The sequence below is a fragment of the Eschrichtius robustus genome, chromosome 13 (assembly GCF_028021215.1).
Source record: "Eschrichtius robustus isolate mEscRob2 chromosome 13, mEscRob2.pri, whole genome shotgun sequence".
Taxonomy (NCBI): domain Eukaryota; kingdom Metazoa; phylum Chordata; class Mammalia; order Artiodactyla; family Eschrichtiidae; genus Eschrichtius; species Eschrichtius robustus.
The window spans coordinates 10,147,640-10,175,477 of NC_090836.1; the positions used below are offsets into that span (position 1 = coordinate 10,147,640).

Genomic DNA, 27,838 nt, shown 5'->3' on the forward strand with positions numbered 1-27,838 from the left:
GATGAATTTTACTGTATGTAAAATTATACCCCTATTAAAATAAGAAAAACAAACTTTGTAAACAACAACAAAAAGCTTCTGAACCATCAGCAATAATTCACCTCATTAATAGGGCAAAGAAAAATTACATGATCATCTGAAATGCTGAAAAGTCATGACAAACACCAATTCTAGAATTTTTGTTTCTATCAAACTAAACACATATGTCCTTTCTCTAAAACAGGAATAGGAAAACTATGGCCAGGGGTTCAAATCTGATGCCTTGTTTTTGTATGGGCCCATGAGCTAAGAATGGTTTTTACATTTTTAAAGGGTTGTAAAGAAAAAAAAAAAAAAAGAGAAAGATGCAACAGAGACCATATGTGGCCAACAAAGACTAAAATGTTTACTAACTGGGCCTTTGCAGAAAACATTTGCCCACCCCTTGCTCTAACACCTTGCAAATGTGGTCCACGAACCAACAGCCTCAGAGAAATCTCAGGCTCCACACTAGAACTACTAAATCAGAATCCACGTTGTAATAAGAGAATAAAACTCAAGTACTATCTTTTCTTATAAATGTCTTTGTAACATCAGAAAATACACAGTAAATACATAGTAATCGTAGTATACACAACTCTAGAAAACACCAAGCAGTATTTCTAGGATAAATCTATAAAGCATTTGGCAAAATGCTCCTAGGTCAATTTGGAAAAACCATCAATTAAATCTCAATCATATTGTGACTCTACTTTCTGAACCCGAAATTATAGCTGACACAGTCCAACACCAAGATAAAATATTTTAAATCATTCTCCCCAGAAAAGTAGTAAGTATTCATGCCATTAGCTAAGCATAAAAATTATAAAGACACTCCAAGGTTTTAAAGAAATATTTCCCCAATTATTTCATTCAAACCCTTCATCAAAAGAAAAAACAGAATCTGAATTTTCCCAAATCTTTACACGCATGTTATAGTCATTTATCTCAGCCTCCCAGAATGACTTGGAAACAGCCATTCTACAAAGTCTTTCCACAAACTGTTTAATTGAAAATTAGGTACAAGTATTACCACCAGTCAAACACTGTTGCTGTGTTTCCCCCTGGGAATGAGAGAGAGAGAGAAGGAAGGAGCATACCACATATATTGAATAATTTAAATAAAATTACAAATACTGCAAAATACAATCATGATTCTATGATCAAGGGATTTGTATTTGTATCAGTACAAATCTCCCTCTTAACAGAAGGCATTCAACAATATGACTGGCAATACTTAGGTCTGGATTTAGGACTCTGTCTCATTCTGTAAGATCTAACAAATCCTGCAATACTTAAGGCAAATGCTTAAAATATTAACTATAATATAATTTTCAACTACTCCCACCTTGATTATAAAAAACTATTAAGGGACTTCCCTGGTGGCGCAGTGGTTAAGAATCCGCCTGCCAATGCAGGGGACACGGGTTCGAGCCCTGGTCCAGGAAGATTCCACATGCCACAAAGCAACTAAGCCCATGCGCCGCAACTACTGAGCCTGTGTGCCTAGAGTCCACGAGCCACAACTACTAAAGCCCGTGCACCTAGAGCCCATGCTCCGCAACAAGAGAAGTCACCGCACTGCACGAAGAGTAGCCCCTGCTTGCCTCAACTAGAGAAAGCCCATGCACAGCAATGACGACCCAACGCAGCCCAAAATAAATAAATAAATAATAAAAATAAATTAATTATAAAAAATTTTTTTAATTTAAAAATACGATTGGGCTTCCCTGGTGGCGCAGTGGTTGAGAATCTGCCTGCCAATGCAGGGGACACGGGTTCGAGCCCTGGTCTGGGAATATCCCACATGCCACGGAGCAACTGGGCCCGTGAGCCACAATTACTGAGCCTGCGCGTCTGGAGCCTGTGCTCCGCAACAAGAGAGGCCGCGATGGTGAGAGGCCCGCGCACCGCGATGAAGAGTGGTCCCCACTTGCCGCAACTAGAGAAAGCCCTCGCACAGAAACAAAGACTCAACACAGTCATAAATAAATAAATAAATAAAAGAACGTGAATTTCTTAAAAAAAAAAAAAAAATACGATTAATTCCAAGGCTGAAATTTCTGTTTTTGATTGCTTTGAGGTTAATGAACTAAACTCATTTAAGATGTATACTTATATCTATAGTAAGTTAAATATGAGCTTATACTAATATCTCCAATTCTAATGCACTACCACGTGGATCACTGTAGCCTCCTTCCCTTGCTTGTCTGTAACCTCCCACTCCAACAGTAAGAAACCTGGTTCCCACCACCTACCACCTATCTTACTTGTTGAATTCTAGTATAGAATCAGAATTGTTAACCATTCCTCTATGGGAAGCAACATTATCAACTTGAGTACACTACTTATGTGCAGTTCCTTTTGCCTTTAGTCTTACAGGTTCCATGCATTTCCAAAGTTACTTAGGACAGTACCTTTTCTCCCCCGTTATATTCAGTGAGATTTTTTTCATACATTTCTAATAGAATTAGATGTTTGGCTCAGTCTGCATTTCATCCTGGGATCCTCCAACCAACTACATGTTTGTTTTTTTAATTTGCACACATTAAGGTTCACTTTCTGCTGTAGAGTTCTATGGGTTTTGACAAATTTACAGTGTGCTCTTTTATGATGCTTCTCATCTTCTATATACATATAACAGCTTACAAACAAATTTACAGCTTACAAACAATTCTTCAGGCAAACATACACATTTCCAAAGTCCTCTTTAATTCTTCTAAACAGACTACACAGTCTACATGTTTGTAGGCTTATCTCCATGCACATAACACTATTTTCAACCTCTGAGGAGACAGTTCAGAAAATTTACTTTCAGATTGCTAACAGTTGTTTGCTCATGGTTAGGCTTCAAAGGAAAATGTTACAGAGTTATAAGGAAACAGACTTCATATCTTATTTTACAACCAAGTTCTGAGAGTTTCACTTAAGCCTCTATCATTAATAAAATTAGTGAAAATTTAAAAAGACAGTTATGAATTCATTTTACTGTTTTCATTTCCACTTCAGTCTTCTTATATATAAACTGAGATGATGTGGATTCACTTACTTAGTTCAGTCTCACTCTAAGGATTCTTAAACAAAGTCAGTCTAGTCTAAACAGTATCTGTTTACTGTAGAAAAACAGTTTATGGTAATAAATAAAAGTATTATTAGACCCAATACCAATGGCTTAGGGAACTAGACTAAGGATATAAATAAGATATAAGAGCATACAGGTTCTATTCCCTGGATGCCTGCCCCAATCCAAAGCAAAACCTCTGAATATGTCTGGAACTCATCTATCGAAATTAAGATTCCAGATTATACTATGTAAGATTCTTCTAGCTAATAAATATTGCATTACTTAAGCTTCATGTATTTAGATTTTTAATGCAAAAAAAGCAAAAGCCCTGACTTCCAATTTCTAGTCCAGCATGTAAGAAGCTTAGAAACCACCACTCCATCCTAACAAGCAAAAACCTGAACTGAAAAAAATCAACAATTCTTAGATCCATCAGAGAATTGGGTCACAGAGCAAATTGCTGATCCAAAAATTGGACAGACAGGCAGGCAGATACAGAGAATCATAATTTACCAGAGCAGAAAACTATGTGGGAACCAGTAGCAGGGTAGTAAAACCTAAACTGTAACTGATGAATTGCTAGAGACTTAGTGTAGATAAATCTGAAAGTTAAAAACTCCAGAGAGAACCAGTCATGAGGTGGCCCTCACACTTTCGTGAATTTTTCCTCCAGGAACTCTCCCAGGTCCTCACTGTGAAGATCAAAGAAAAATCCCCTCATGCTTCCAGCAATGGGAAGGTAAAAAATAATAATTTTTGAACTACATCAGAGTATTCTATTCTTCTTAACAAGGCCTGCCCTCAAGAGAAACTATTTTACCCTAACCTATTGGGCTTTTATCAGACCTGAGGGAGGGAAATACCCAACTCCAGTCTCCTCTAGCTATCCTGCCCCACCTAAGGGGACGGAAAAAAACAGACACATTTGTGAAGCTCCCAGCCCAGGAACTAGAAGACTCACTAAAAGACTGAGACCTACTCATAGAACTACAGAACATATCCCCTCTTCCAGCACATTACTAAAGGCCTATTTACTGCAGTCCCTTTTGCCCAGTACATAATGCTCAGCTTTCAACAAAAAAATACAAGGCTTATTTACTAAAAGGAAAAAAAGTTTGAAGAGACAGAGCAAGCATCAGAACCAGACTCAGATATGGCCAGAATGTTGGAATTATGAGATCAGGAACTTCAAACAACCATGATTAACATGCTAATGACTCAAATGGAAAAAACAGGCAACATGCAAGAATAGACAGATAATATAACCGGAAAGATTCTAAGAAATTCTAAGAAAGAAACAAAAAGAAGTGGTGGAGATCAAAAACACTATAACAGAAATGAATGCCTTTAATGGGCTCATTAGGAGACTGGACACAGCTGAGGAAAGAATCTCTGTATTTATAAAATGTCTACAGAAATTTCCAAACTAAACAGCAAAGAGAAAAAAGATTGGGGAAAAAAAAAAAAAAAGGCACAATATCCAAGAACTGTGGGACAACTACAAAAGGTATATCATATGCATAATGGGAATCCCAGAAGGCAAAGAAAAAGAGAAAGAGCTATTTGAAGCATATTCTAATTTGAAGAATATTCTAATAACTTAGAATTTTCCCAAATTAGTATCAGATACCAAACCACAAATCTAAGCAGCTCAGAGAACAGCAAGCAGGAAAAGTGAAATACTTAAAAGAGTTGAAAGGGAAAAACCTGTCAATCTAGAATTCTGTAACCTGCAAAATTATCCTTCAAAAGTGAAGGGGAAATACTTTCTCAGAAAAACAAAAATTGAGGGGATTTATTGCCTACAGACCTGCTTTGCAAGAAACGAAGTTTTTCAGAGAGAAGGAAAATGATACGGGTAAGAAACTCAGATCTACATTAAAAAAAAAAAAATAAAGAGTATTAGAGAAGGAATGAATGAATGTCAAACAAAAAACTTTTCTCTTTTTATTTCCTTTTTCTTATCCTTTTTTTTAATTTTATTTATTTTTGGCTGCGCTGGGTCTTCGTTGCTGCGTGCAGGCTTTCTCTAGCTGTGGTGAGCGGGGGTTTACCCTTCGTTGCACTGCGTGGGCTTCCCACTGCCGTGGCTTCTCTTGTTGCAGAGGACGGGCTCTAGGGCACACAGGCTTCATTAGTTGTGGCATGTGGGCTCCCCAAAGGCAGCTAAATTACATGTCCAAAGGAAGGAATAAGAAAGAGAGACTGAAAGAGATTACAGTAAATGTTATTCTAAAATGTCTTCAGTCAATGCAATGACCTTTCAGCACAATGAGGCTCTCTGCTTGGGTCTTCTCCACAACGGTCACACTATAGTCTTTCCTATGTTTCAGGCTCAGAATCTGCTTTATGAGACTTTGTCTTTCTCTAGAGAGTGCGGAAAAAAATGGTAATGGGCCCTAGAGAGCCAGGAGAGAAGCATTCATGGCACTCGGGGATGAAGCACTGAAGCTGATTCAAACGGAATGGAAGCTATTGAGCCCCGCTCAGGACCCTTGTACAGATATGTGATGTTGGACAACTATGGCAGCCGATCTCATCACTGGGAATTCCATTTCTGCAAACCCAAAATCATCATTCAACATGAGGAGAGGAGAAAAACCCTGGAGAGAGGGGAAAAAGAACATCCACTGGTATATGTCCTCCAAAATCAAAGTATCCTCCATATCCAAAGTAGATACAGAGGATTTACTCTGTATTTTGAGTTTGATTACCTAAGAGCTTTATTTGGGCCAGGTGAGGGGACAAAGTTGAATTACAACATTTTAACACTGTCAAATGAATATCAACTTACATCCCTTAGTCAAAGTGTAGCACAAGACAAGACTAGCATGCTCTGCCCTCATATGTAATCCAGACATGGCACAAATACACAATATCTCTATAAATATGAGTGACTCTACTACTCTAGGTACTGGAAGAAATTTAAGGTTCAGTCTATGTATCAGAAAGAGATTATGTGACCTAGAAAAACTCTAAGTTTGCAAAAGAGATTTTAAAATTCCCAGTTAACTTTTTTAACTTTATAGTTTTTCCCATTAATCTATTATAGTACATAGTTTAAAGCAAAATTGAATCCTTTAGAAGTTTGTCATTTTTCAAAATGATTCTATGACTTCAAAATTTCCAGAAACTTTACACAGCTGGGGTAGAGCTGCCAACAAGAAGCATCATGGGGCAATGAATGTCAGTAAGTCATGAAGAGTTATATCTGCATTGGGGAGGTGAGGGAAGGTCATTTCCAGCCCAAAAATATATAGCATATATACAGACTCTGGCTCTCACTGTTAAGTTGCATAAGAGAATATGAAAAAATCAGGATGATATGGTAAAGGGCACCGGCTAAAAGCTTGAATGACAAACTAAGGTGTTAGATTTAATAAAGAACAATATTTAGGGGCTACTCCTTTTAAGACAGTAGATTTAATAAAGAACAATACTTAGGGGCTACTCCTTTTAAGACAGTTACTCCTTAAAGGGGGGATGGGCACCAGCCAATAAGAGAAAGATGTAAACGTTTTATTTAAAGATCAACTAGTAGGATGGAGAACATCAAGATTGCCAGCAGAATAGAGACTTCAGGATGCAGAGAAAAAAGAGGAAAAAAAAATTCTCCAGATTATCTGTTAGGATATCACATAAACATTTTCTATTATTAAAATGAAGAAAAGAGTATTTGACACTGAGGCCTGAAGACCTCCCCCCTTAACCCAGCTGCCTAAAAACTAAGACTATGAGGTGAACTCCTTGACGACATCATTTTATTTTGGACTCTTTCCAAAAATAAAAAATAACTGGGGTACACATATTAAGGAGTCAGTTTGGTTTGGCTTAGTTGTTTTGTTTTGTTTGGGCAGTTAACCTAGCTTAGTAACCTATGGTTACTTAAAAGCACTTAACAATAAAGTTGCTAAATTCAGCTAGTTGTGTAATATAGTCTACAAACACTTTTTATCAGCATTATTTAAAAGCCAAAAGGATACCTAAAGTATCCTTTAGGAAATACAAGAGTGTTTGATAAATGTCTCCTATGGCTTCTCAAAAGCCAAGTTACAGGCTCACATAAGAGAAATCTCTCTTCAGCAACAATTATTACTAACTCTCCAATTATGTAGTCTGTTTGGCCTCTAATTTATTTTGGCTCTGGGTTCTATCTGGGCTTTGCATTAAGAGAATATAAACATATCTACTTGATACTGAAGAATTAAATACATGTGGTTACAGCTCCGCTTTGCCAGAGTGTGCACATCTGCTATTCATCAAAAATCATGAAAACCAGTGCCAGGCTGCTATATGCTGTTCACTAGTTTCCACACAAATGTAATTTTATTGCTGTATCTGGCATGATATCCATTTGCAACGCTTTCTGGAAAATAATTTTTAAATGGAGTAAAGGGTAGAAGATTGGCTTCATTTTAATTAGGAAGTAATTAAAGAAAACAGTGAGTTTTCAAGACATCAAAATTTCTTATGCCAGTAAAGTAAAAATATCTCAACTGTCAATCAGACTAGATAGCAGCCATTTTACACAAATTTATTACAATCCCAAGCATATAATTTCTATGATTAGGTAAGGAAAAAATAATATATTTTCCAAAATATTTACAGACTCCTAATCTAGTATGTATACTTAATTTGAATCCAGCTTCCCCTAACAAAAATACTCAGAAATGTTCAGTTTCAATAAAGTTAAACAAAAGGGATACATTGTCACCCTTTACAAGATGTAGTTACATTCAAAGGTGACTAATTAAGACAACATTTAGAATTGAGTCATAAAATCTAAGTGAACCAGATCTATACCAGGTGATAAACCACTTCATGATCCTTTAAGTTACTTATATAATCCTACCTATAATTAAAAGAAGTCATTAGTACATACATTAGTAAGTATGAATAATGCCCAACTATCATGCACATATATCCACAATAAGAAAAGGTAATATTTAAAAACATAAAAGTTAGAATTTCTATTTCTGGTAATTTGATAACAGCATAACCAGAAAATCCTCCTTTTACAAAACACCTAGAACCACAGGTAAGTGTTTTTACTTGATTTATACATTGCTATGGTCTGAATGTTTATGTCTCCTCAAAATTCCTGTACTGAAATCCTCAAAGATGATAGTATTAGAATGTGAGGCCTCTGGGAGATGCTTAGTCATAAGGGCAGAGCTGTCATGAATGGGATTAGTGCCTTATACAAGAGGCTCCAGAAAGACCCCTAGGCCCTTCCACCACATAAGGACACAGAAAGAAGGTGCGTGAACCAGGAAGAGGGCCCCCACCAGAAGTGGACCAAGCTGGCGCCTTGATCTTGGACCTCCCAGCCTCCAGAACTGTACACCAGGGGTCCCCAACACCTGGGCCACGGACCGCTACCGGTCCACAGCCTGTTAGGAACCAGGGCCACATAGCAGGAGGTGAGCGGCGGGGGAGCGAGCAAAGCTTCATCTGCCGCTCCCCATCACCCGCACTACCGCCTGAACCATCCCCCCCACCCCCCGTGGAAAAACTGTCTTCCAAGAAACCGGTCCCTAGTGCCAAAAAGGTTGGGGACCGCTGCTGTAAGCAATAAAATTTCTATTGTTATAAGCTACTCAGTCTGTGGTGTATTGTAATAGCAGCCCAAACGGACTGATACACATATATACACAAAATAAAAATACATAAACACTCCTTTAAATGTACAACTAAGGTATGAAAGTAGGGGAAATCTCTTAGAGAGCCAAAAATTAATAGGGAAATAAAAAGCAGTACACACCTGATGCTACAGCCACCCTGCAGGTTATTCTCATCTCAGAAACTGAGGAACTTCTGTTTCAGTGGCAAAGCAGGGAAAAAGACAAGGCCTTGACACACAAGATGCACTGGCTTAGAAGTAAGATTTTTGCACAAAGCACAGACCCTTGGGGAACAATGAAGTAGAAAAATCTGCCATTGGTAGGAGGCAAAGAAGTCTTCTGCCTTGGCCTAGGCTCTGAAAATGTGGGAAAAATCACCAAAGACTCTGTAATCACAAGATGCCCTCACATAGGTTTAGAGTTTGAATTTATTCTATCTACTTTGTACAGGAGCTCCAAATTCCAAAAATTAAATAGAAAAAATGTTCTCTGCTTGATAACATAGGTATATACACATGTCAAAACTGCAATGAACATCTGTGCATTTTAGTACACGTAAGCTATACTTCAGTTTAAAAATAAAGTGGTCCCTGGAAACATCTCTAGGGTGCTTGGCAAAAACAAACCTCTCTGGAGTAATACGCCCCCCCGCCTCGCCAAGAAGCCACTCAGAATTCTCATAGACAACCCCTCTGAAGATCAGCTCACAATTCAAAACTATAAAACACCTAAGGAAACAGTTCACCTTAAGAATCAGCAAATATAGCAAAGAACAGAAGTGGATTTCTAAGAACTTCAGACAACTGAACAATCTGACAGACATTTATAAGTGCTTTAAATGATTAAAACACATAAAAGATAAACTAAAATACATGGGACAGGACATCATAAAACAGTAACAGACATCCCTAACACAACAATACAAGAACTGATACAGATGAGGAACTGGATACTGGCATGGTACAAAAGGATCATCCCACAGATTGCACGAAGGATATAAGAGGAAAAGCTCAATATTATAATAAGAATATTAACTTTCATCATCTGAATCTACTGAATATTAGCATCACTACAAGTAGGACAAAACATTTCTGATGTGATGAATACAAAGAACTCAGTGCTACCTATGAAGCATTTGTGCCAAAACACTGAATTCGTTGGAAACCAAGTCTCCTATCATAAATTTTAATTTTCCAAGAAATGTAAAGGAGGGCTTCCCTGGTGGCGCAGTGGTTAAGAATCCGCCTACCAACACAGGGGACACGGGTTCGAGCCCTGGTCCGGGAAGATCCCACATGCCACGGAGCAACTAAGCCCGTGCGCCACAACTACTGAGCTTGCGCTCTAGAGCCCGTGAGCCACAACTACTGAGCCCACATACCTAGAGCCCATGCTCCGCAACATGAGAAGCCACTGCAATGAGAAGCCCGCGCACTGCAACGAAAAGTAGCCCCCGCTCGCTGCAACTAGAGAAAGCCCGCGCACAGCAACAAAGACCCAACTCAGCCAAAAATAAATAAATAAATAAATAGATAGATAGATAGATAGAAAGAAATGTAAAGGAATAAAAATAAGTCAAACATCCAAATAACTCTTAAAAAACCCAAAATCTGGAACATTCTACAAGAAAACTGTAGAATCATTTCAATAAGAGGGTGAGAGGAAAAAAAAGATGGGGGGACTGTTCTAGACAAACTTAAAGAGACATAATCAAATGCAACTTATGAAGCTTGTTTTAAATCCTAATTCAAACACGCCAACTGTAACAGCATTTCTGAGGCTATGAAAGATATCAGAATATAGAATAAGTAAACTAAAATATTAAAGACTTGTGCATTTGGGGTGTGTGGAAGACCATGGTACTGTAGTTATGGAGAAAAATGTCTATTTTTCAGAGATGCAACATAAAGTGAGATGTCACTGTGTGATTTGCTTTAAAACACCTCAGCTAACAAAACAGCCTAAATTTCTAAACACAGGAGAGTAGCTGAATAAGCTATGCTATATTTGCACAATGGAATACTAGGCAGTCTCAAAAAAAAGAATGAGGAAGAGCTCTATGAAATGATATGAAGTGATATTCAGGAGATATTATTAAGTTAAAAAAGAAAGTACAAAAAAACCCTTTAGTGTTTTTTTCATGTAAGAAAAAAAGGCAATATAATAATTTATACATATCAGCTCATTTGCACAAAAAAGAATTCCAAGAAGATAAAACCAGAAATAAATGATAATAAGATATCCTAGAGGACAAATGGGAACAAGCTGGAAAGAAAGTGAAAATGGGACCATGGTAGAAGGATAGGGAGGACGGACACTACTCTGAGTAAAGCTTTTTGTGTTATTTCTAACTCTTAGAAACATGGTAATTGTTTCACATAACCCCAAAATAAATTGATAATTAAAATCAACCAGGATATGGGGGGTGGGGATTCAAAATGGAACACAAACAGTAATAAATGTATTACAAATGTCACACTGCAATGGGTGGGAAAGAAAAGAAATTACCTAAATAAATTTGGAAAACAGTATTTTGACTCTACTGACAATATTTTCATAGTAGTGTATTCTAGACAATAAACTTGTTTCTCACAAGAGTAGAGGTTAGCAATTCTGAAATTCTTGTATACTAGGATTGAGCAAGTAAGAAAATACATTGTGGACAATGAGAACCAGGTTTCTCACTATCATAGACTGGAAAAACAACCTATCAAACAAACGGTGTGGGGGGAGAAGACTATAACACAATTCTGTAAGCAGTGGATTGGAATTGGAGATATCAACACGAACTCTTTTTTTAAAATATGTAGATACAGAAAGAAACACACAGAACTAGGTGTATGCATATACATACGTGTATTTCTTAACTCTGTCCACTGAGAGGACTTAAAAGCAATGAAAACCCAGTATGAACACACCGAGCTTCCAGATCTTAATTTCTCAATACCATTTTCCAATCAAAGGAGAACAGAGCCCCTCGGAGAAATGGTTGATTCTAAGGGTGAAGCAGAAGAAGGACAAGTTGAATCTGGAACATCTTGTGCTATGCAGATAGTAAAAAAAAAAAAGGGTTTAAAAAATGATGAGGGCCTGTCAAAAGGACACAGGAGCAAACTTGAAGGAACTCCTAATGGCAAAATCTGGGACAACACTAAGCAGGAAATAATGACACTAATGGATTATAACCTATAGAATAAACAAGTGCCCAAGTCCATACTAGTATAAATAATTGGATAAATGAATAAATAGGAAAGACAGGAAAGCTCTTCCTTAAGATGGAATTCTAACTGATAATGCATGTAATAGGAACAATGGGACTAGAAATATTGCCATTTGGCAAACACCACAGTAATAATTGTTGCAGGCAAAAACCGTTAAAAAATGCTGAAAAGTATGATAAGAAACAGGATAACTGCATAGCTTCAAATATTTATTACAAGGGGGAAAAAAGTAGATACAAAAAAAATAAAAACCAACCCAGCAGACAACACCATAAGCAAGTTATCAAATGTTACATCGCCAGTATCTACATCATGCACCTGCTGATATGATGCCCAGAGAAGAGCACAACACGACCTCTGCCATGCCAAAAATGTATAACCAATCACAAGAAAACATCAGACAAATCCTAAATGAGGGACATTCTACAAAATGGCCAGTAATCTTCAAAAGGTCAAGGTTACGAAGACAAAGACTGGTTAAATGTCCAGATTAGAAAAGACTAAGGAAATAACAACTAAATGTGACATGGGATCCTAGTCCACAAAAAGGACTCTAGTGGGAAAACTGGAGAAATTCAAATATGGTCTACAGATTAGTCAATGGTATTTTATCAACATTAATTTCCTGATCTAAGATAACTATTCTATGATTACATAAAATATAATATTAGGGGAAGCCAGGTAAAGGTTATACAAGAACTATACACTATTTTTTAACTTTTTTATAAGTCTAATATTATTGATAACACTATTTTCTCTATTTTCATGTAGGCTGACATTTTCTCATAATAAGTCTTTTAAATGAGGGGCACAAAGAACTTCTAGAAAAGCAAAATACAATTGCTGATATTAAAAAATCAACTGACTCAAACTGTAAAATTAGGCACAGCTTAAGAAAGAATTAATTATCTGGAAGGCACGTGCAAAAACTAACCAGAAAGTGGCCTAGAGAGATAAAGATACAGAAGATATGAAAGCAAGATTAAGAGGCAAGGAGCAGAAAATTACATGGTCCTCATACATCAAACAGGAGATCCAAAGGCGACTAAACAGAATGAAGGGTAAGTAAGAAAATAAAGGATAATAATTCTCTAGAATTAATAAATAACAATAATGATTACATTCTAGAAACAAGAGCTCTAAGCAGGATAAATAAAAACATAGTCACATCTAGACACAAAGTGAACAAAGCTGCAAAATATCAAAAATTAAGGGATGGGGCTTCCTTGGTGGCACAGTGGTTAAGAATCCGCCTGCCAATGCAGGGGACGGACACGGGTTTGAGACCTGGTCCGGGAAGATCCCACATGCCGCGGAGCAACTAAGCCCATGTGCCACAACTACTGAGCCTGCACGCGAGAGCCCGTGAGCCACAACTACTGAGCCCGCATGCTACAACTACTGAAGCCTGTGCGCCTAGAGCCTGTGCTCTGCAACAAGAGAAGCCACCGCAATGAGAAGCCCGCACACCACAACAAAGAGTAGCCCCCACTCACCGCAACTAGAGAAAGCCCGCGCACAGCAACGAAGACCCAATGCAGCCAAAAATAAAATAATTAATTAATTAATTAATTAATTAATTTTTAAAAAATTAAGGGATGTTTAGGGACTCCCCTGGTGGTCCAGTGGTAAAGAATCCACCTTCCAATAAAGGGGACATGGGTTCGATCCCTGGTCAGGGAACTAATATCCCACATGCTGCGGGGCAACTAAGCCTGTGCGCCACAACTACACAGCCCACACGCCCTGGAGCCCACGTGCCACAACTTGAGAGAGAAAACCCGCACGCCACAACTAGAGAGGAGCCCGGGCGCCGCAGCTCGAAAGAAGTCCAAGCAGACTGCGCGCCATAACGAAAAAGATCCGGCTTGCCTCAACAAAGATCCCGTGCGCCACAGCTAAGACCCGACACAGCCAAAAAAAATAAATAAATAAGGCAAATAAATAAAATAAAAATTTTTTTTTAAATTAAGGGATTTCTAAGGGCTGATTTTAAGCAACCAGAAAAAAAATAATAATAAATTACTTGCCAAGCAACAATAATTAGAAACAGCAGACTTCTCACAGCAACAATTAAAGTCATAATACCCTCGAAGGACGAAGTGCAAATAACTATCACAAAGAATTCTATAATCAAATAATTATCATTCCAAGAATGAGGACAAAATAAATACATTTTCAGACAAAGATCAAGAGTTTACCATCAACAGACCTCTGCTGAAAGGAATATTAAAGAACATAACTGCAAGCAGAAGGAAGCTGAACACAAATGGATTAAGTGGGATGCAAAAAAATATAGTAAAATAAGAAATTAGTACAGTGAGTAAATCTAAAACACAGAATTTATAAAATCCTCCTTTAAATAAAGCTACCATGTTGCATTTTTAAAGTAATTAAATGTGCAAAAAAAATGGCTTTAGCAAGATACCTTTCATGATGAAAAAAGCACCAAACGTGGAACTGGAAAATCTCAACCAAGAATCTGACTTTCTCTTATTTTAGCCAAAGGCCTAAGTTTCTTCAGCCAAAAAGTGAAGGCATTTAGCTAGAAGATCCTTAAAATTCCCTACCAGTCCCAGGATTTAATGGGCAGAAAAAAGTAAGCTTCCCCAATTGACCAGGACACTTTTAAAAATGTAAATTATTGAGAGTTCAGAGCAAGATATTTCACACTCAGAACCAGTGCTTGAGGATATGGAGCTTTATGGATAACTGGCTATCTGCTTCTGTGCAAAAACTATGGAAATGGATATGATCTTAGAGAAAGAATATAGAAAATGATGCATTTTAAACTTGAAGAGTTAATAAAGAAAGGAAAAGGGTGGTCCAAGTGGTAGGAAAACGAACAGTATAAAAATGAGAAAGTCTTAAGAGAAAATTTCTAAAAGGAATATGGTATCAATATCAAATGCTGCAAAAAAAAAAAATACTGAAGACAATCATTTTATTCCTACTTCACAAATTAGCTATCACAGACTCCTCCTTCCAAAATCTTAAAGGTTCAATGACAGAAATACCAGGAGCAATCAAACTAATTTGCTATAATTGCTAAAGAGCCAATCATACTGGAATACAGCAAGGGTATGTAAGATCTCCAAAATGCAGAGAACTCAGTTAAAGGTATCCTATTCTTTACTCTCATAAAATTTCATTGTTCATTGTTCTCCTTGTTAAGGATAAATTACAAGGTCAATGCTGCAAGCAAGGATAGCTTTTAGCAAAGAAAGCTATTAAGAGACTGGGCTAGGTCATACTGCAAATACTCCCTTTCAATATTCCTTCAGTAAAAGTGGGCCTTGGAGATACAGAACATAAAAATATCAGACCACATAATCAAAACTCAATTTGAGATGTGATGTATATCACTAGATATAAAGAATTAAAAACTGGATGAGGGTTAAGATGTTTATAAGAGGAAAGACCAACACTAACATTTAAGAATACATATAAATATACACACACATTTATTTATTCTTTTTTTTAATTGTTGAATTTTATTATTTTTTTATACAGCAGGTTCTTATTAGTCATCAATTTTATACACATCAGTGTATACATGTCAATCCCAATCGCCCAATTCATCACATTTATTTATTCTTTAAAAAAAAATGTTTTCACTTCCAAGGGCCTTGATTCCTATCCCAGAGGCTGGTAAAGCTAAACCTATTATCCAGATTTCCTGGATTAGTGGCTTTTCTTACACACTCTCGTAATTTTTAAATAATCTCAAAAACACCTATCTCCAAACATATCTGAATATATATAGTCTGCCTAAAAGTAATGGGCCACATTTTCCATTCTTCATACAAAAAGAATCCTTCGCCATTTAAAAATATTTTTCAGTTTACATCAAGTGGAACTGGAAAAGAGGTTTAAACTAGAGGCGAAACAACCCTAAAAAAGTGTGATGACATATGCAATAAGGGCAGTAGAAACAAAATTTTAAGAAGAATCTGTTCTGCAGAAACACAATTCTAAGTGTAACATACCTAAATTAGACTTGAATATGTAATTGTAAAATACAATTTTTAAAATTAGAGTACTTTCTTAGGGCTTCCCTGGTGGCACAGTGGTTGAGAACCTGCCTGCCAATGCAGGGGACACAGGTTCGAGCCCTGGTCCGGGAAGGTCCCACATGCCACGGAGCAACTAAGCCACTGCGCCACAACTACTGAGCCTGCGTGCCACGACTACTGAAGCCCGCGCGCCTAGAGCCGGTGCTCTGCAACAAGAGAAGCCACTGCAATGAGAAGCCTGCTCGCCGCAACGAAGAGTAGTCTCCGCTCGCCGCAACTAGAAGAAAGCCTGTGCACAGCAACACAGTCAAAAATAAAAATAAATTAAAAATTAAGAGTACTTTCTTTAAATGTCTGACTTATAAAACTTAAATAATGTCAAAATTGAAAGGAACTCATCATTCTAGAGATGAGGAAATTGAGGTCCAAGAAAATGAAGTAACTTGCTTGGTAAATAACAGAGCAAGATGTGATATGAAACATGCTCCAGTGAGTGTATTTTTATAAAATATGATCTTGAAAACTTGAAATGAAAAGACTAAAAATCTTAATTATATTTTAAATTAACAATTGCAGTCAAAGCCATAGTGATTTAGAATTCACAGGACCATACTAAAATTTACATTTGCTTAGAAAACAAATGTCCCTAACAAGGAGAATTAATAGAATTATAAAAGAAAATATAAAGTCCAGCCACTCAGAAATATTTAGTGAATACTTACTATGTGGCAGGAACTATTTTAGTCACCTGGGATATACCAGTATAGAAAATACTTTTAAACATACTCAAGTTATGACAATTGTATGTACATAATTGATAAAGAAATTATAAATCATTCTTTTTCCACTGAACTAGTTCTGCAAGCATTTTTAAAGCAGAACTTTTAGTGTTGTTAATATTATTCTTAACAATGATAAAAATGTACTTTTTAAAATATGTATCATTCAAAGCTATTCAGTATGAATTCACTTCAGACTGAATCACTGAAATTTAACTTTCTAAAAAATATCCAGAATGATTTGGAATATGAACAGATCCTTAACAAACAAAAAACCCTTAGAACTGCTTTATTTGTACCTGAAACAGTAGGTCCTCAACATCACTAAGATTAGTACAGTCACTGTGGATCAGATTAAGGAGTTCCACCATTAGGAGCAGCCACATAGGAATCACCTCTCACTATAAAGTAAGGATACTGCTTTCTATAACCATGGTTGTTCATTTCTGGAACAATTTCCATACACAAGTTTTCCTGCTCCTTATTCCGAATTCTACACTGCCAGTCACTCAAAAGAAAAAAAATCTCAGACTAACAGAGGCCAAATTTAGGGAGGGAAATAAAAATCTTCCTTCAGTCTAGGCTAAATGGACTGACTGCACAAAGAACTCCATACATCCAAAAGCACACAGATTTCTGCACCAGTTCCCAGGGTTCAAACAATACCAGTCATTCAATAGCTTTCCTTTTACATAAGCTGCTGTGAGAGAGCTCAGTCAGCTCTTCTGAACCTCATAACCCAGGATCCCGGAACTCTGATAAAGCCACCTTTTTCCTCAGCTCTGTTTTCATGTACTTTCTCTGGAAAGCAAACTTCATTTTTCCCCTAAAAAATAAATCTGAAAATCATCTCTTCGGTTTGATAAGTGATATACTCAATCCAAAATTACTATTCCATTAAAACTAAAAGCATTAACATAAAACCTAAGATCAATACCGAAAAACTGTCTGATAAAATATATTTTTAAGTGCATGAGTTTAAAATATAATTTTAAATACGCTTCATCTTGCTAATTACCAAATGATGCCATTTGTCTGCATTCTATTTGCTTCCAGTTGCACAATTCAAAAAATAGCCATCTGACACAAAACTTTCAAAAAATTAAAAGAAATTTTAGAACTGTTGAAGGGGGGGGGGAGTGAATTTACACACACATACACACTCAACACTAACTACAGACATCAAAAATAATGAAAGACATTTCTTTGAGTGTTTGACCACACCCCCATTTAGGCCTCAGGAAAAATATACATATTCTTCACTGAACATCCCTTAGAAGCTTAAATAACAGTACTTTCTACCTTCAAAGCACATTATTATTGATGCTTCCAGTATCCTTTACCAGCTGAGTCTTTGGCAAATTCAAACTTTAAATATTAGTAAATATTTAAGCCACGGAAACGCTAATGTAAATACTTTTTAATCATATGGCAAACCTACTTCCTAAGACACTTATCAGACCTGCCACCCAGAAGTGAAACTCAGTTTTAGGGGACAAAATGAGAATGATTCATTTACTTATTAAATTATCGGCTCCTGAATAGTCAATAGTTGCCTATAAATTCATCTCCCTTGACTATGTACTATCACGTAATCATTACCCCTTATAGAAATGATAAGATGCAACTCCAGAATTGTGATAATCGAGCTATTTTACCCACCCATCCTCCTTAAGAGTTCTGTGGCCCTTCTAATTCCTGTAACACTCTTTCCCTCTCCACATACATGCTACATAATGCAAATAAACATGCTCTGAAAAATGAAAAGTTCTCTCTCCTAAGTTTTCTCTCCTTAAATAAAATAGTAAATCCTTAAAGATATTCACCCTCTCCACAAGAAGAACACAAAAAGCAAAGCTCTGAACATACTAACCATTTAACAGATATTTGGGGAAATTTCCATCATCACCCTTAGAGTTATAAGATTGAATCTGTCAAAAATGGGGGAAAAAAAAAAGAACTATTTATCTTTTCATCAACGTATTACTCCCTAATAACCACTGAAAGCACCAAAACCCTGTGTGTTCTGTGAAGCAGTAACCTCAGAAACATTTCAACACTCCCTGAGACTTAACGAACTTTGTTGGCAAAACAGATTCCATTTCTCAAAAATACCCTGCAAGTTCTCAAGAAGCAAATGCTTCAATCAATACAGTTTACCACACATTCAACATCTGTGACCTTCTCCTTGGGACACACAAACCTTTTTCCTACCACTAGAGTCAGTATAATATTTTCTGATGCTTTATTAAAAGACCATCTGACTTTAGCAGATACCTCTTAATGCCCCTCTAAAAATACATTTTTTATATATTATATAAAGTGTACATAATATATGTTTTCTAGAACTTCTCACCCTAAAATTTCACTCACCATTGCCCATGTTATCTTTTATAGTCAGAAAAGGCTTTTCATTTTCCTATAACATTGTTATCTTCTTTAACTTTTGTCACCAAAAAGGGCCTGATATCAAGAGAAAGGAGCATATATAAACCTTTCTTTCATTTTTCCCAAATTTTCATTTATTACATAATATTAATCCACTGCCTTCTATAAATGAGTTTTAAAGCATTCCAACATACTTGAAAGTCAAAGAAAACGAAGTACTAAAAGAGTTATTCACAGGTTATTTATCTTTAGATTTTAAACAATTATTAGTAACTCATTTCAGGTTCATGTTTAGTTATCTATACCTAGCCATGACAGACTCTGGCATGACAATGTATTCAATAGATAAATAGCAAGGAATTGTATATGGCAGGACTGAAACACAGTAACAGAGAAGCACCTGGGGACACAGTTCACATTTTATAATAAGATCTGCCCATAGCTTTAAGTTTCTCTTCTATTAGAAAATAAACTTTGGGACTTCCCGGGTGGTCCAGTGGTTAAGATTGCACGCTTGCACTGCAGGGGGCGCGGGTTTGATCCCTGGTTGGGGAAGTTCCACATGCCGCACCCGGTGTGGCCAAAAAAAAAAAAAAAAAGTAATAGGATACCGTGGTCTCCCTATACATTGTGTTGCCCAAATTAGAGACAGCTTTCTGAAAAATCAGTGGTTCTGTAGAGAATATCTGCACTAAAAATATATATATATTTAGGGAAAAAAAGAAAATAAACTCTTATGGCAAATACATGTTTAGCTAACTAAAAATGAGTTATTTAACAACCTAATTTTTATTTTTCATTCAACACTGACATATTAAAAATATCAGTTTAATATAAAAAAACACTAGCATTACAAAACACTTGTGTATATAATAAAAGGTATAAGATTCAGAAGATTTTTTATATAATCTTGAGCTATCAAATACTACTCATTATCATTCCTTCTTCTCCGCCTTCTGATTATCCTCTCATAATTATAAAAAGTAAGTGCAGAAGAAAAACCAAGAACTATAAACATGGCTATCCCATAAGTGATACTAGAAACACAAAACTATTTACAGACACACCTTACTTTCAGAACATGACCTAACTTCCCACATTCAAATCTACTTGACAAAGAAGCCCAAAGAATCTAAAACTGGGGTCTGATGTTTCTTTTCTCTTGGAGGTAAGGGATGTCTATGCTAATGGAGAGAAAACAGCCAGGAGAAGGAGATACAATAACCTTTGTACATGATGCAAAACTTACCCACTTGAAGGATCTAAGGCAATAGCTCTAGGTTGATCCAACTCTTGCCAAAATAAAACTCTTCGTAAAGATCCATCTAAATCAGAAACTTCAATACGATTAGTTTCAGAATCTGTCCAGTACAATTTTTCTCCAAGCCAATCACATGCCAGCCCATCAGGGGACAATAATCCAGAAACAACAACATTCTGTACACTCTCAGTTTTGTTGAACTCTGTTCGTTTAATGGCTTCTTCGCTGACATCACTCCAGTATATCAAGCCATGACCAAACACAAAGTCCACCGCAGCTGCATCCTCCAAGCCTCCAACTACAATCGTAGCATTCTCTTTGCCATTTGCAGCATCAACCAATCGCAAGTCCCGTCTGTTTGCATAAAGCAACAAAGGGGCCGCTAGAACAAAAAAAGAAAAATATGTAAGTCAAAACGAAGGAAATGTCTTGGTTCCTATAAATGGAGTTTCAAATTAGTGTTAGTGAGCAAATACTATCAAAACTAAAGAGTAAATAAATGTATAGAAAACTGTCAAAATCTTTTCACAAGCCATTATTTTTGCAGCATTTTAAATACAAAAGAGTTGCAAGAGGGGAAATTAATTCTACCAGGACAGTCTTTTCTTGTTAAACTAGTCTGTCAGATAAAATTTTAAAAGGCCTGGTCATTCCAAGAACTGGCAAGGATATGGAGCCAGTGGACCACTCATACTCTCCTGGGTTGGGGGCGGGCTGTGAAATGGTGCAGCACCTTTGGAAAACAGTTTGGCAGTTTCTTAAAAGACTAGATATTTACTTCAGAGAAATAAAAGTATACGTCAATACAAAGACCTGGTTGCATGATGTTCACAGCAGCTTTTCTGTAATAACCCAAACTGGAACCAACCCAAAAGTCATCAACAGACTAACGGATGAAAAAACAGTGATATATCCATACAATAAAAAGTAATGCGGACCAAGACTGAACCAGGAAGAAATAGAAAATATGAACAGACCAACACAAGTAATGAAATTGAAACTGTGATTAAAAATCTTCCAACAAACAAAAGTCCAGGACCAGATGGCTTCACAGGTGAATTCTATCAAACATTTAGAGAAGAGCTAACACCTATCCTTCTCAAACTCTTCCAAAAAATTAGAGGAAGGAACACTCCCAAACTCATTCTATGAGGCCACCATCACCCTGATACCAAAACCAGACAAAGATACTACAAAAAAAGAAAATTACAGACCAATATCACTGATGAATATAGATGCAAAAATCCTCAACAAAATACTAGCAAACAGAATCCAACAACACATTAACAGGATCATACACCATGATCAAGTGGGATTTATCCCAGGGATGCAAGGATTCTTCAATATATGCAAATCAATCAATGTGATACACCATATTAACAAACTGAAGAATAAAAACCATATGATCATCTCAATAGATGCAGAAAAAGCTTTTGACAAAATTCAACACCCATTTACGATAAAAACTCTCCAGGAAGTGGGCATAGAGGGAACCTACCTCAACATAATAAAGGCCATATACAACAAACCCACAGCAAACATTATTCTCAATGGTGAAAATCAGAAAGCATTTCCTCTAAGATCAGGAACAAGACAAGGATATCCATTCTCACCACTATTACTCAACATAATTTTGGAAGTCCTAGCCACGGCAATCAGAGAAGAAAAAGGAATAAAAGGAATACAAATTGGAAAAGACGAAGTAAAACTGTCACTGTTTGCAGATGACATGATACTCTACATAAAGAATCTTAAAGATACCACCAGAAAACTACTAGAGCTAATCAATGAATTTGGTAAAGTTGCAGGATACAAAATTAATGCACAGAAATCTCTTGCATTCCTATACATTAATGATGAAAAATCTGAAAGAGAAAGTAAGGAAACACTCCCATTTACCACTGCAACAAAAAGAATAAAATACCAAGGAATAAACCTACCTAGGGAGACAAAAGACCTGTATGCAGAAAACTATAAGACACTGATGAAAGAAATTAAAGATGATACCAACAGATGTAGAGATATACCATGTTCTTGGATTGGAAGACTCAATATTGTGAAAATGACTATACTACCCAAAGCAATCTACAGATTCAATGCAATCCCTATGAAATTACCAATGGCATTTTTTATGGAACTAGAAAAAAAAATCTTAAAATTTGTATGGAGACACAAAAGACCCCGAATAGCCAAAGCAGTCTTGAGGGAAAAAAACGGAGCTGGAGGAATCAGACTCCCTGACTTCAGACTATACTACAAAGCTACAGTAATCAAGACAATATGGTACTGGCACAAAAACAGAAACATAGATCAATGGAACAAGATAGAAAGCCCAGAGATAAACCCACGCACCTATGGTCAACTAACCTATGACAAAGGAAGAAAGGATATACAGTGGAGAAAAGACAGTCTCTTCAATAAGTGGTGCTGGGAAAACTGGACAGCTACATGTAAAAGAATGAAATTAGAACACTCCCTAACACCATACACAAAAATAAACTCAAAACAGATTCGAGACCTAAATGTAAGACCGGACACTATAAAACCCTTAGAGGAAAACATAGGAAGAACACTCTTTGACATAAATCACAGCAAAATCTTTTTTGATCCACCTCCTAGAGTAATGGAAATAAAAACAAAAATAAACAAATGGGACCTAATGAAACTTAAAAGCTTTTGCACAGCAAAGGAAACCATAAACAAGACGAAAAGACAACCCTCAGAATGGAAGAAAATATTTGCAAATGAATCAACGGACAAAGGATTAATCTCCAAAATATATAAACAGCTCATGCAGCTCAATAGTAAAGAAACAAACAACCCAATCCAAAAATGGGCCGAAGACCTAAATAGACATGTCTCCAAAGAAGACATACAGATGGCCAAGAGGCACATGAAAAGCTGCTCAACATCACTAATTATTAGAGAAATGCAAATCAAAACTACAATGAGGTATCACCCCACACCAGTTAGAATGGGCATCATCAGAAAATCTACAAACAACAAATGCTGGAGAGGGTGTGGAGCAAAGGGAACCCTCTTGCATTCTTGGTGGGAATGTAAATTGATACAGCCACTTTGGAGAACAGTATGGAGGTTCCTTAAAAAACTAAAAATAGAATTACCATATGACCCAGCAATCCCACTACTGGGCATATACCCTGAGAAAACCATAATTCAAAAAGACACATGCACCCCAATGTTCATTGCAGCACTATTTACAATAGTCATGTCCTGCAAACAACCTAAATGCCCATTGACAGACGAATGGATAAAGAAAATGTGGTACATATATACAATGGACTATTACTCAGCCATAAAAAGGAACGAAACTGGGTCATGTGTAGAGACGTGGATGGATCCAGAGACTGGCATACAGAGTGAAGTAAGTCAGAAAGAGAAATACAAATATCATATATTAACACATATATGTGGAACCTAGAAAAATGGTACAGATGAACTGGTTTGCAGGACAGAAACTGAGACACAGATGTAGAGAACAAATGTATGGACACTAAGGGGAAAAAGTGGTGGGGGGGGGTGTGATGAATTGGGAGATTGGGATTGACACGTATACACGGATGTGTATAAAATGCATAACTAATAAAAATCTGCTGTATAAAAAAATAAAATAAAATTAATTTCAAAAAAAAAAAGTAATGGGGACTTCCCTGGTGGTGCAGTGGTTAAGAATCTGCCTGCCAATGCAGGGGACACAGCTTTGAGCCCTGATCCGGGGAAATCCCACATGCCGTGGAGCAACTAAGCCTGTGCACCACAACCACTGAGCCTGTGCTCTAGAGCCCACAAGCCACAACTACTGAGCCCGCATGCCACAACTACTGAAGCCCACGCGCCTAGAGCTCATGCTCCACAACGAGAAGCCACCACAATGAGAAGCCCGCGCACCACAACGAGGAGTAGCCCCTGCCTGTCGCAACTAGAGAAAGCCCGCACGCAGCAACGAAGACCCAACACAGCCAAACATAAATTAAAAAAAAAAAAAAAAGTAACGAACTATTGGGAATTCCCTGGCAGTCCAGTGGTTAAGACTCCACGCTTCCACTACAGGGAGCACGGGTTCAATCCCCAGTCAGGAAACTAAAATCCCGCGTGCCACACGGCATGCCAAAAAAAAAAGTAATGAACTATTTGTTTACGTAACTTGGGTGAATCTCAAAATAATTATGTAAAATAAAAGAAGTCAGAATAAAAGTGTATATATTGCATACTCCATTTACATAAAATTTTAGAAAATTCAGATTAATCTATTGTAACAAAAAGCACGTCGGTGGTTGCCTGGAGGTGGGGAGAGAGGGTGGAAAAGAAGAGGAGGAGGGATGATAAAGGGGCATGAGGAAACTTTTGTAGGTGATGGCTATATTATACTGACTGTGATGATGGTTCCAGAAGTACATACATATGTCAAAACTTATTAAATTTTAAACTTTACACATGTGTAATTTATTGAATTATCAATTATACCTTAATAAAACAGTCTGGAAGATATAGTTCTTAATGCAACTATTTTTATTCTGTTTTATATTATTATTAAAATGATCTTTGAATAAGACCTAATACCAAAACTAAATATAAAGCCTATCCGAAAGAGATATTTAACTCTGAGAAAGCTGAAGCTGTTAGGACTGAAGTAGTATAAATGCTTTTTTTTTTTTTTTAACCCAAAATATGGGTTTTGGTTTTTTTAAAGCATTTATTCCAAGCTTTTGACATCTACTTTCCTGGTATCAACAGTAATTAAAGATCTAGAGCACCACTATCCAACAGAAATTTCTATGATGATATAAGTATTCTCTCCACTGTGCAATACAATAGCCACTGGCCACATGTGGCTACGGAGCACTTAAAAGATGGCTAGTATGACTAAGAAAATAAATTTTTAATTTTATTTAATTTTAATTCATTTAAATTTAAGTAGACAAGTGGTCATATGGATAGCACAGATCTAGAGGCTGAGATGAAGAACACAGACGAGGCAGCAAAAATAAGACCAGAGTTACGATGCAATAATCTACATGATCTTCTCTCACAATTACTTACTAAAGATCTAAAACAGTCATCCAAAGCCAAGACCAAGTGCCACTGAAAACTAACCACTCCCCTCTTTAAGAAACTAATTTTTAAAAAAATTAAGGTGCTCAAAAACAGTAAAGAAAAAAGTGATGTTTAAGCCAGTTTATGGGTTGTGTCTGCCAAATGGAGTTACGAAGTCCACTATTTTCATCAGTAAGCACAACATGAACTTCCCTTCTAACTAAGCTTAAGTCCAACTTTCTTAGTCAAAAACAGATGGGCGGACAGCTTTTTAAAAAAGTGACTAAGAGGGCTTCCCTGGTGGCGCAGTGGTAAAGAATTCGCTTGCCAATGCAGGGGACACGGGTTCGAGCCCTGGTCTGGGAAGATCCCACATGCCGCGGAGCAACTACACATGCTGTGGAGCAACTAAGCCCGTGCGCCACAACTACTGAGCCCGCGTGCGACAACTACTGAAGCCCACGCGCCTAGAGCCCATGCTCCGCAAAAAGAGAAGCCACTGCAATTAGAAGCCCGCACACCGCAACGAAGAGTAGCCCCCGCTCGCCGCAACTAGAGAAAGCCCGCGCACAGCAGCAAAGACCCAATGCAACCAAAAATAAATAAAAATTAAAATAAATAAATTTATTTAAAAAAAAAAAAGTGACTAAGAGCCCTTTCTGCTTATTCTGCGTACCTACAGCTGCTATTGGCAAATTAGTAAATTTCCCTCACAGATGCACTTTTAGCTCATTTCAGGCCTTCATACATCACACTGATTTATAAGTCCACATAGTGTTCACTGCACTATCTTATACTGAACCCCTCATATTATGCGCCAATTATAAAAATCAGAAGAAAGGTCAACATTAGTTAAGGGTACAATGTTAAGTGCTGCACAAGGCAAAGAAATAGCCCCAGAGCATTTACAATTTAAAATCCAAGAGTGATAATAATCTGATATTTATTGGGCACCTTTCTTTATGGCACTTTCCTTGGAAAACTATACCAAATCTGTATATGGCATTAAGTGGCAGCTAAATGTCTTCTATGGCTTTCAAGTCAAACATTAACATTTCTACTGAATATGTGGTCTACAAAATCCAAAGAACCTTTCTGGTCATTTAAGGCCTCACAAGCCTTAAGAGTACAGAAAAAAAGGAGGGGAGGGGGTGGGTGGGTGGGTGTGTACAAGTTAATTTAAGTTAGCAGTAGTGATTATAATTGAGGATTTCTAAAGGACTATACATAACCCTATACACACTATTAAAAAGAAATCCCAGAGTTCATCCTGTCCAACCACCCTTCTGATACTTCAATACTTTCTACAATATTGTCACCAATATCTACTTAGCAGTATATTAAATGGGACATCTGAAAAGTATAATTTGACTTGTAATACTGTTTTAATCTACTAAAGAAATACACTGGATCCACACACACTTGCCCCTAGTTGTAGCGTATGTGCCATGCACTCAGTATCTTCCACTCCAAAGCACTTACCTTCAGACTTCTTAATACCCAGATAACCCAAATAACCACCATCATATCTCTTTAGTGAACCTTCACAGGTGCTTAAAAATCCTTATTTTCCTTTATTAACTTCCTACCAATCTTTCCCTAGTGCCTTTCTAAACTTTTTCTGCTTTCCTGAAGACAAATTCCATGCTTTGAATCCTTCATCCCAGATCATCTTCACAAAATAATCTCAGTGAAGCAGGAAGCAAGGTAAATGTCATACATCCCCAACATCTTACTTTAAACTTCTCAAAAATCTCTTTATATCCTACCCATCCTCCTCTATTTTGTCCTCAGTCTCAAATGACAAGTTGCCCTTCCTCCTTTCTTAGTCTATACCTATGTTTGGTAAGTGGGAGGGAAGATTTGAAACTAAAAGGCAGATGAAGCACGATCAGAGGAATAATAGTATAGTATAGTATGCAGAACATTCTACATAGGTGGGGATATGGTCAACATTTTTGAATGCTGCAGAGAAGAATAAGGACTGAGAAAAGGCCAGTTGGATTTGGTTATGAAGACTTGGAGAAAGCAGTTTCAGCTGAGTGATAGGTGGGAAGTTAGACTAAAGGAGTTAATAGCTAATGGATGGTTATATGAAGTGTATACCAATACTGTAAGGTTTTGTGATTAATATAATTATTCTCTTGGTGGTAGCAAGGTTAGCTTTATTAAAACTAAGTTTTTTGAGAGCAGGGACCTGGCAGGAGCCATTGGAGATTCAAGAAACAGGATAGTGAGATGGCCAACAAGAAATTACATGTATAGAACTGAAGCTTAGGCTGGAGATGATGACTTGAAAATTACCTGAATAGAGCTGCTGGTTGACCAGGTGAACTTGGATAATCTTCTCTTCTACACTCTCTTACTTAGGGGACAACACAGAGTGTAGATGAGAAAATTATCTAAGTTGGC

The 27,838-nt window shown here is 37.0% G+C and overlaps 1 protein-coding gene across 1 annotated transcript in view; it reads right to left on the bottom strand.

Annotated features, from left to right (window-relative positions):
• Positions 1-27,838, bottom strand: part of LRP6 (LDL receptor related protein 6) — a 179,495-nt gene that overhangs the window by 137,388 nt on the left and 14,269 nt on the right. The window contains exon 2 of the mRNA XM_068560706.1: positions 20,360-20,753. Coding sequence (XP_068416807.1) covers positions 20,360-20,753 — 394 coding nt within the window. The remainder of the gene's footprint in view (positions 1-20,359; positions 20,754-27,838) is intronic.